The 12,915-nt window shown below is 48.3% G+C and overlaps 1 protein-coding gene across 1 annotated transcript in view; it reads left to right on the top strand.

Annotated features, from left to right (window-relative positions):
• The window catches only part of LOC115122014 (cilia- and flagella-associated protein 47-like), a 105,922-nt gene extending 93,342 nt beyond the window's left edge, over positions 1 to 12,580 (top strand). Inside the window, 8 exon segments of the mRNA XM_065020564.1 lie at positions 914 to 1,070; positions 2,336 to 2,419; positions 2,561 to 2,714; positions 2,966 to 3,570; positions 6,029 to 6,209; positions 10,647 to 10,808; positions 10,960 to 11,128; positions 12,275 to 12,580. Coding sequence (XP_064876636.1) covers positions 914 to 1,070; positions 2,336 to 2,419; positions 2,561 to 2,714; positions 2,966 to 3,570; positions 6,029 to 6,209; positions 10,647 to 10,808; positions 10,960 to 11,128; positions 12,275 to 12,487 — 1,725 coding nt within the window. The 3' untranslated portion in view covers positions 12,488 to 12,580.
• Positions 12,581 to 12,915: the final 335 nt, after the last annotated feature.

The raw sequence follows: 12,915 nt of genomic DNA, 5'->3' as shown, positions 1-12,915 counted from the left end.
GGGGAAAGGGGAAGGGTTGGAGGGTAAGGGGAAAGGGGAAGGGTTGGAGGGTAAGGGGAAGGGTTGGAGGGAAAGGGGAAGGGTTGGAGGGTAAGGGGAAGAGGGGAAGGGTTGGAGGGTAAGGGGAAGGGTTGGAGGGTAAGGGGAAGGGTTGGAGGGTAAGGGGAAGAGGGGAAGGGTTGGAGGGTAAGGGGAAGGGTTGGAGGGTAAGGGGAAGGGTTGGAGGGTAAGGGGAAGAGGGGAAGGGTTGGAGGGTAAGGGGAAGGGTTGGAGGGTAAGGGGAAGGGTTGGAGGGTAAGGGGAAGAGGGGAAGGGTTGGAGGGTAAGGGGAAGAGGGGAAGGGTTGGAGGGTAAGGGGAAGAGGGGAAGGGTTGGAGGGTAAGGGGAAGAGGGGAAGGGTTGGAGGGTAAGGGGAAGAGGTAGGAAGGGTTGGAGGGTAAGGGTAGAGGGGAAGGGTTGGAGGGGAAGGGGAAGAGGGGAAGGGTTGGAGGGTAAGGGGAAGAGGGGAAGGGTTGGAGGGTAAGGGGAAGAGGTAGGAAGGGTTGAAGAGAGAGGGGAAGAGGTAGGAAGGGTTGGAGGGTAAGGGGAAGAGGTAGGAAGGGTTGGAGAGAGAGGGGAAGAGGTAGGAAGGGTTGGAGAGAGAGGGGAAGAGGTAGGAAGGGTTGGAGAGAGAGGGGAAGAGGTAGGTAGTGAATAAGAACTGTCTGATACAGCAGTTGGATAAGGATGGACTCACAGTACAATGGTGTAAACAATGATTGCTGATGATTGCAAAGATTCAACAAAATCAATGACATTTTTCCACTATCCATGGTTCTGAATTCTCTGCTATTTCCACACGTAACTAGGTAACCAAAATTCCTCCATCTGTCAGCTGACAATGATTTAGTTGTTGTTGTTGTTGTCCTCCCAGTTAAAACACTGGAGCTTCCAGCTGTGTGGTGAAGGCCTGACCCCTGGGAGGATGGAGCCTCTGTCTGTAGCCTCCCCTGTGGGATCTCATTCCTCCATCATCCTCCCCTTCAGGAACCCTACTGAACACCCAGCCCTGCTGCACCTCAGACTCACAGGTCAAACACACACACTGGACACACACTGGACACACACTGGACATACACACTGGACACACACTGGACACACACACTGGACATACACACTGGACACACACTGGACACACACACTGGACACACACTGGACACACACTGGACACACACTGGACACACACACTGGACATACACACTGGACACACACTGGACACACACACACACACTGGACACACACACTGGACACACACTGGACATACACACTGGACACACACTGGACATACACACTGGACACACACTGGACACACACTGGACATACACACTGGACACACACACTGGACACACACTGGACACACACACTGGACATACACACTGGACACACACTGGACACACACTGGACACACACTGGACACACACACTGGACATACACACTGGACACACACTGGACACACACTGGACACACACACTGGACACACACTGGACACACACACTGGACACACACACTGGACATACACACTGGACACACACTGGACACACACTGGACACACACTGGACATACACACTGGACACACACTGGACACACACACTGGACACACACTGGACACACACTGGACACACACACTGGACATACACACTGGACACACACACACACACTGGACACACACACTGGACACACACACTGGACATACACACTGGACACACACTGGACACACACTGGACACACACACTGGACACACACTGGACACACACTGGACATACACACTGGACACACACACTGGACACACACTGGACACACACACTGGACATACACACTGGACACACACTGGACACACACTGGACACACACACTGGACACACACTGGACACAAACACTGGACACACACTGGACAGACACTGGACACACACTGGACACACACACTGGACATACACACTGGACACATACTGGACACATACTGGACACACACTGGACACACACTGGACACACACACTGGACACACACACTGGACACACACTGGACACACACACTGGACATACACACTGGACACACACTGGACACACACTGGACATACACACTGGACATACACACTGGACATACACACTGGACACACACTGGACATACACACTGGACATACACACTGGACACACACTGGACACACACTGGACACACACTGGACACATACACCGGACACACACACACACATATACAGTATGCATGTACAGACATAGTCGTACCCCAGACACACAGGGAAACAGTAGAGACATGATGGTAGTAATGGTTCATTCTCCTATCAGACGAGGATCCTGGTCAGAAGAGATCAAGCCAGTCCTTCATCTGTGACAGGAAAGTGTTCTGCATCCCCCTCAAACAGACACAAGGTCAGTTCTTACACATCTCTGTGTCAAGCCTTACTTGAAAGGCATAGTTCCTCTGTTCTCCACGGTGTTAGCCTGAGTTTCAGCCTACATGTTAGATACTCTAGTAAAGCTTGTCTCTACTGTCCTCCATGTTGGCTCCAGGTGTGCGTGTGTCTGCGGGGGCCAGTGTGGACATTCCTGTGGTGTTTGCCCCTGACTCCATGCAACTGCACCAGGCCTGGCTCCTGGTTCAGCTAGAGCCCCTCTTCAACCTCCCCCGCCTGGACTCACCACTCACCACGGCCCAGAGGGACAAGTCAGTACAGTGTGTGTGTGTGTGTTTTTTGTGTGTGTGTGTGTGTGTGTGTGTGTGTGTGTATGTGTGTGTGTGTGTGTGTGTGTGTGTGTGTGTGTGTGTGCACATGCGTGTGTATGTGTGTATGTGTGTGTGTGTGTGTGTGTGCACATGCGTGTGTATGTGTGTGTGTGTGTGTGTGTGTGTGTGTGCACATGCGTGTGTGTGTGTGTGCACATGCGTGTGTGTAACAGGTGTTTCTCTGTGTACAGGTGTGTGGAGGTAGAGAAGGACCGGGTGCGTTTGGTCTGCTGGGTCTACCCCATCCATGGCATCCCAGAGGCCCCTCCTGAACCCTCTCATCCAGCGGTGATAGAATGTGAGGCTCGCGGTCGAGTGGAGGAGAGAGTGGAGGTGCTGTTGACGGGATGTGTTCCTGGCTCCTCCATCAGCAACACAGACACAACTCTCATCAGGGCCCCCTCCTCCATCAGCAGCACAGACACAACTCTCATCAGGGCCCCCTCCTCCATCAGCAACACAGACACAACTCTCATCAGGGCCCCCTCCTCCATCAGCAACACAGACACAACTCTCATCAGGGCCCCCTCCTCCATCAGCAACACAGACACAACTCTCATCAGGGCCCCCTCCTCCATCAGCAACACAGACACAACTCTCATCAGGGCCCCCTCCTCCATCAGCAACACAGACACAACTCTCATCAGGGCCCCCTCCTCCGTCAGCAACACAGACACAACTCTCATCAGGGCCCCCTCCTCCATCAGCAACACAGACACAACTCTCATCAGGGCCCCCTCCTCCATCAGCAGCACAGACACAACTCTCATCAGGGCCCCCTCCTCTGGAACCTCAGGTGAGATCACATCAACTTCACTGGAAGTTAGGTTTGAAGTGAGTGTGTGTTGCACGTCATTGTGTGTGTTGTCGTGTGTGGGCCTGTACCCTGAGAGTGTGTGGGCCTGTACCCTGAGAGTGTGTGGGCCTGTACCCTGAGAGTGTGTGATGTGATTATGTAACTAATTGTAATGCATTATTTCTGTCTCAACAGAGCATATCCAAGGTAACTTAGTCAGCTGACAATGTTCACAGTGTTCGTTACTCTGGTTAAGTGAAGTCCACTTGTTCATAATCTTCACAATAATCTCCTGACAACACACACACACATCATTCTCCTTGTAGGATGTGTCTAATCTCCTGACAACACACACACATCATTCTCCTTGTAGGATGTGTCTAATCTCCTGACAACACACACACACATCATTCTCCTTGTAGGATGTGTCTAATCTCCTGACAACACACACATCATCATTCTCCTTGTAGGATGTGTCTAATCTCCTGACAACACACATCATCATTCTCCTTGTAGGATGTGTCTAATCTCCTGACAACACACACATCATTCTCCTCTTAGGAGCTGTCTAATCTCCTGACAACACACACATCATTCTCCTTGTAGGATGTGTCTAATCTCCTGACAACACACACATCATTCTCCTTGTAGGATGGGTCTAATCTCCTGACAACACACACCATATTGCTGTTTTGACAAAGTCAGGTTAGATAGTGAGTGTGTGTGTCAAATCAAATACAATTGTATTTGTCACATGTTTGGTAAACAACAGGTGTAGACTAACAATGATATCATTAAGCAATAAGGCCCGAGGGGGTTTGTGGAATGTGGCCAATATACCACAGCTAAGGGCTGTTCTTAGGCACGACGCAACGAGGAGAGACTGGATACAGCCCTTAGCCGTGGTATATTGGCCATATATCACAAACCCCAAGGTGCCTTATTGCTATTATAAACTGGTTACCAATGTAATTAGAGCAGTAAAAATACATGTTTTATCATCTCCGTGGTAAACGGCTGATATACCACGGCTGTCAGACAACTTGGCTGTATACACAGAGTATCAGTACTGAGTCAATGATAACTTGGCTGTATACACAGAGTATCAGTACTGAGTCAATGATAACTTGGCTGTATACACAGAGTATCAGTACTGAGTCAATGATAACTTGGCTGTATACACAGAGTACCAGTACTGAGTCAATGATAACTTGGCTATATACACAGAGTATCAGTACTGAGTCAATGATAACTTGGCTGTATACACAGAGTATCAGGACTGAGTCAATGATAACTTGGCTGTATACACAGAGTATCAGGACTGAGTCAATGATAACTTGGCTACATACACAGAGTATCAGTACTGAGTCAATGATAACTTGGCTGTATACACAGAGTATCAGTACTAAGTCAATGATAACTTGGCTGTATACACAGAGTATCAGGACTGAGTCAATGATAACTTGGCTGTATACACAGAGTATCAGTACTGAGTCAATGATAACTTGGCTGTATACACAGAGTATCAGTACTGAGTCAATGATAACTTGGCTGTATACACAGAGTATCAGTACTGAGTCAATGATAACTTGGCTGTATACACAGAGTATCAGTACTGAGTCAATGATAACTTGGCTATATACACAGAGTACCAGAACTGAGTCAGTGTGTGTGTGTGTCCATCCATGTCAGTAGCAGGCTGATCAGGCTGGCTATACACAGACTTCAGTACTGAGGTGTGTTATAACAGTGATGCTGAGCGGTCCCAGCTGGAGGGCTGTGTAACCCTGTCTCTACTGAACTGTCACCGAGACCCCAACTCTGGCATAGTCTCTCTCACCATCAACCTCATCTTCACCCCTTACAAACCTATCAGTAACTGGTCAATGATAACATAGACACACACAGACACAAATGTGAGTCAATGATAACACACACAAACACACGATATTACACACTGAGTCAATGATAACACACACAAACACAGAGTATCAGTACACAAACACATGATATCACAGACACAGAACACACATATAACTTGGCTGTAACACAGAGTATCAGGACTGAGTCAATATAACACACATACACAGAGTATCAGTACTGAGTCAAACATAACATATGGCACATACACAGAGTATCAGTACACACAGTCAATGATAACTTGGCATATACACAGAGTAACACACGACTATCATGATAACACTGCATATACACAGTATCAGTACTGAGTCAATGATACACGCATATCACAGAGTATCAGCACTGAGTCAACACACACTGTATCACACAAACACACGCATATCACACACACACACGCTGTATACACAGAGTATCAGTACTGAGTCAATGATAACTTGGCTGTATACACAGAGTATCAGTACTGAGTCAATGATAACTTGGCTATATACACAGAGTACCAGAACTGAGTCAGTGTGTGTGTGTGTCCATCCATGTCTAGCAGCAGGCTTCAGGCTGGCTCTAGAAGACTTCCTATGTGAGGTGTGTTATAACAGTGATGCTGAGCGGTCCCAGCTGGAGGGCTGTGTAACCCTGTCTCTACTGAACTGTCACCGAGACCCCAACTCTGGCATCGTCTCTCTCACCATCAACCTCATCTTCACCCCTTACAAACCTCTCAGGTAACGGACATACATCACAGACACACACACACACAAATGTGTGCATATTACACACACACACAAACACACGCATATTACACACACAAACACACGCATATCACACACACAAACACACGCATATCACACGAACACACATATCACACACACACGCATATCACACACACACGCATATCACACACACACACGCATATCACACACACACACGCATATCACACAAACACACGCATATCACACGCATATCACACACACACACGCATATCACACACACACACACGCATATCACACACACACATATCACACACACAAACACACGCATTTCACACACACACGCATATCACACACAAACACACGCATATCACACACACACACGCATATCACACACACACACGCATATCACACACACACACACGCATATCACACAAACACACGCATATCACACACACACGCATATCACACACACAAACACACGCATATCACACACACACGCATATCACACACACACGCATATCACACACACACACGCATATCACACACACACACGCATATCACACAAACACACGCATATCACACACACACACGCATATCACACACAAACACACGCATATCACACACACACACGCATATCACACAAACACACACGCATATCACACAAACACACGCATATCACACACAAACACACGCATATCACACACACACGCATATCACACACACACACGCATATCACACACACACGCATATCACAAACACACGCATATCACACACATCACACGCATATCACACACAAACACACGCATATCACACACACAAACACACGCATATCACACACACACACGCATATCACACACACACACGCATATCACACACACACGCATATCACACACACACGCATATCACACACACACACGCATATCACACACACACGCATATCACACACACACACGCATATCACACACACACGCATATCACACAAACACACGCATATCACACAAACACACGCATATCACACAAACACACGCATATCACACACACACGCATATCACAACACACGCATATCACAAACACACGCATATCACAACACACGCATATCACACAAACACACGCATATCACACACACACGCATATCACACACAAACACACGCATATCACAAACACACGCATATCACACATATCACACACGCATATCACACACACACACACACATGCATATCACACACACACACACGCATATCACACACACACGCATATCACACACACACGCATATCACACACACACGCATATCACACACACACGCATATCACACACACACGCATATCACACACACACACGCATATCACACAAACACACGCATATCACACACACACGCATATCACACACACACACGCATATCACACACACACGCATATCACACACACACGCATATCACACACAAACACACGCATATCACACAAACACACGCATATCACACACACACGCATATCACACACACACGCATATCACACACACACGCATATCACACACACACGCATATCACACACACAAACACACGCATATCACACACACAAACACACGCATATCACACACACACGCATATCACACACACACGCATATCACACACACACGCATATCACACAAACACACGCATATCACACACAAACACGCATATCACACACACAAACACACGCATATCACACACACAAACACATATCACACACACAAACACACGCATATCACACACACAAACACACGCATATCACACACACACACGCATATCACACACAAACACACACACACACAAACACACACACACACACGCATATCACACACACAAACACACGCATATCACACACACAAACACACGCATATCACACACACACACACGCATATCACACAAACACACGCATATCACACACACAAACACACGCATATCACACACACAAACACACGCATATCACACAAACACACGCATATCACACACACAAACACACGCATATCACACACACACGCATATCACACACACACGCATATCACACAAACACGCATATCACACACACACATCACAACACACGCATATCACACAAACACACGCATAAACACACGCATATCACACAAACACACGCATATCACACAAACACGCATATCACACACACAAACACACGCATATCACACAAACACACGCATATCACACACACACGCATATCACAAACACACGCATATCACACACACACGCATATCACACACACAAACACACGCATATCACACACACAAACACACGCATATCACACACAAACACACAAACACACGCATATCACACACACGCATATCACACACACACGCATATCACACACACACGCATATCAAACACACGCATATCACACACACACGCATATCACACACACACGCATATCACACACACACGCATATCACACACACACGCATAACACACACACACGCATATCACACACACAAACACACGCATATCACACAAACACACGCATATCACACAAACACACGCATATCACACACACACGCATATCACACACACAAACACACGCATATCACAAACACACGCATATCACACACACACGCATATCACACACACACGCATATCACACACACACGCATATCACACACACATGCATATCACACACACATGCATATCACACACACATGCATATCACACACACACGCATATCACACAAACACACGCATATTACACACACAAACACACGCATATCACACACACAAACACACGCATATCACACACACAAACACACGCATATTACACACACAAACACACGCATATCACACACACACACATATCACACACACACACATATCACACACACACGCATATCACACACACACGCATATCACACACACACGCATATCACACACACACGCATATCACACACACACGCATATCACACACACACACGCATATCACACACACACGCATATCACACGCACAAACACACGCATATCACACACACACGGATATCACACACACACGCATATCACACACACATGCATATCACACACACAAACACACGCATATCACACACACACGCATATCACACACACACGCATATCACACACACATGCATATCACACACACATGCATATCACACACACACGCATATCACACACACACGCATATCACACACACACGCATATCACACACACACGCATATCACACACACACGCATATCACACACACACGCATATCACACAAACACACGCATATCACACAAACACACGCATATTACACACACAAACACACGCATATCACACACACACGCATATCACACACACAAACACACGCATATCACACACACAAACACACGCATATCACACACACAAACACACACAAACACACGCATATCACACACACAAACACACGCATACACACACAAACACACGCATATCACACACACAAACACACGCATATTACACACACAAACACACGCATATCACACACACAAACACACGCATATCACACACACAAACACACGCATATCACACACACAAACACACGCATAGCACACACACAAACACACACACATATCACACACACACGCATATCACACATACACGCATATCACACATACACGCATATCACACAAACACACGCATATCACACACACACGCATATCACACGCACAAACACACGCATATCACACACACACGCATATCACACACACAAACACACGCATATCACACACACACGCATATCACACACACATGCATATCACACAAACACACGCATATCACACACACACGCATATCACACACACACGCATATCACACACACATGCATATCACACAAACACACGCATATCACACACACGCGCATATCACACACACACGCATATCACACACACACACACACACTGGCTCTCAGCTCTGCACCTTCTAGAAATCCAGGTAGCAGACTAACATCTGATAAAGTGCATTACTTATAAATAATTACTCTTCAGAGACTGTATCTATTTGTGTTCCGCTCTCCCTCTCCTCCTCTACCTTCCTCCCCCCCTCTCCCCTCCACTCCCCTATCCTCTTCCCCTCACCCTGTCCCCTCCTCTACCCTCTTCTCCCCTCCTCCCCTCATCTCTTCTCCCATCCCCACCTCTCCTCCTCTCTTCTCCTCTCTTCTCCCATCCCCACCTCTCCTCCTCTCTTCTCCTCTCTTCTCCCCTCCCTCCTCTCATCTCTTCTCCCATCCCCACCTCTCCTCCCTCTCTTCTCCTCTCTTCTCCCATCCCCACCTCTCCTCCTCTCCTCCTCTCTTCTCCCATCCCCACCTCTCCTCCTCTCTTCTCCTCTCTTCTCCCATCCCCACCTCTCCTCCTCTCGTCTCCCCTCCTCTCCCCTCCTCTCTTCTCCCATTCCCTCCTCCCCTCCTCTCCTCCTCTCCCCTCCTCTCCTCCTCTCCCTAGGTGTTCAGCTGTGCTGGCGGTTCAGTGTTTGACAGGTGGGCTCTGGAAGTTTCCCATCAGCCTCATCTCCACCGAGCCGCAGGTTGATGACGTCATCACCATTAACGCTGCAGGGCTACACAAGACCTCTGCTGTGGGCTTCAGACTGACCAGCCAGACCAGGTCAAGCTGTGTGTGTATGTGTGTGTGTGTGTGTGTGTGTGTGTGTGTGTGTGTGTGTGTGTGTGTGTGTGTGTGTGTGTGTGTGTGTGTGTTTCTCTGACACTTACCCTATCCCTATCCATGTTTGTGTTCCTGCATGTCTATGTGGCAGGTACCCAGAGCCGTTCACAGCAGGGTTCCTGCCAGGTGGGGGCAGTGAGTTCCAGGTGTGTCCCTCCTCAGGTGAGCTCCTCCCAGTGGGGTCAGCCGGTACCCTCCTCACCATCTCCTTCACCCCCTCCATGTACAGCAAGAGACACCACGCTACGCTGCTGGTCCAGGTATGTCTGGCTAGTAACACACTACACTCGTAGCTAAAAAAGGTGCTATCTAGAAGCTTAAAGGGCTCTTCGACTGTTCCCATAGGAGAACCCTTTGAAGAACCCTTTTGGGTTCCATGTAGAAATAGGATTCTTTCTACATAGGGTTCTTTCTACACAGAATCCAAAAGGGTTCTACCTGGAATCAAAAATGGTTCTACCTGGAACCAAAAAGGGTTCTCCTATGGGGAAAGCCGAAGAACCCTTTTGGAACTCTTTTTTCTAAGAGTGTAGTGTAAGGATCAGGGCAACAGATATAGACACACACACCTCACTGATTGACAGATGCTTGTCCCTCCCCCAGACAGCAGACACACACCTCACTGATTGACAGATGCTTGTCCCTCCCCCAGACAGCAGACACACACCTCACTGGACACACACCCACTGGCTGACAGATGCTTGTCCCTCCCCCAGACAGCAGACACACACCTCACTGGCTGACAGATGCTTGTCCCTCCCCCAGACAGCAGACACACACCTCACTGATTGACAGATGCTTGTCCCTCCCCCAGACAGCAGACACACACCTCACTGGCTGACAGATGCTTGTCCCTCCTCCAGACAGCAGACACACACCTCACTGGCTGACAGATGCTTGTCCCTCCCCCAGACAGCAGACACACACCTCACTGATTGACAGATGCTTGTCCCTCCCCCAGACAGCAGACACACACCTCACTGGCTGACAGATGCTTGTCCCTCCCCCAGACAGCAGACACACACCTCACTGATTGACAGCTGCTTGTCTCTCCCCCAGACAGCAGACACACATCTCACTGGCTGACAGCTGCTTGTCCCTCCCCCAGACAGCAGACACACACCTCACTGATTGACAGATGCTTGTCCCTCCCCCAGACAGCAAACACACACACCTCGCTGATTGACAGATGCTTGTCCCTCCCCCAGACAGCAGACACACACCTCACTGATTGACAGATGCTTGTCCCTCCCCCAGACAGCAGACACACACACCTCGCTGATTGACAGATGCTTGTCCCTCCCCCAGACAGCAGACACACACCTCACTGATTGACAGCTGCTTGTCTCTCCTCCAGACAGCAGACACACACCTCACTGATTGACAGCTGCTTGTCTCTCCTGCAGACAGCAAACATGCAGTGGACGTACGAGGTGAAAGGAACCACGCCTGCTTACACCCCACCCCACTCTGCCTCCTCCAATGGGAACACCTCTTCCAGGGAAGTCCCTCCCACTGATGTCCGCCAGAGGAACTTTGTGTCCCAGAACCTTCATCTCCCAGCCGTGGCGAACTCCTCCCCCATCAAACACAGAGCCTCCGCCTCGCAGATCAGATAGAGAGATCATTCTCACACTACACCCCACCCCATTCCTGTGTCATTGAAATGATCATACAGGAGGTTTGAATAATTAAAGTGCCTCTGTACTTCACCTCGTTGTCATAATTAGATTTCTGTTGACCTCTGACCATATGGACATTCTTTTATGCACTTGGCTTGACTTTGGTGATGTCTGTTCTCCAATGAGATGTGTGTGTTCATATGCATGTGGGGGTGAACTCCCTCTTGTCATCCAGGCCAGTGAACCAGGGGTCTTTCTCTCACCCTGAATTCCAAGACTGATGATCTCCCCTCTAATTACTTAGCCTGTCATTTAGTCTTAACTGGATGAAACAGACTCTGGTTTAGAGACAGAGAGAGAGAGAGACATTATCTCATTTATTTAGGCAGCATTAATATTCACTTGTATTGATCATATCAGAGCGT

The sequence above is a fragment of the Oncorhynchus nerka genome, linkage group LG2, assembly GCF_034236695.1.
Source record: "Oncorhynchus nerka isolate Pitt River linkage group LG2, Oner_Uvic_2.0, whole genome shotgun sequence".
In the NCBI taxonomy this organism is placed as follows: Eukaryota; Metazoa; Chordata; class Actinopteri; order Salmoniformes; family Salmonidae; genus Oncorhynchus; species Oncorhynchus nerka.
This window is presented reverse-complemented; position numbering and strand designations above follow the sequence as displayed.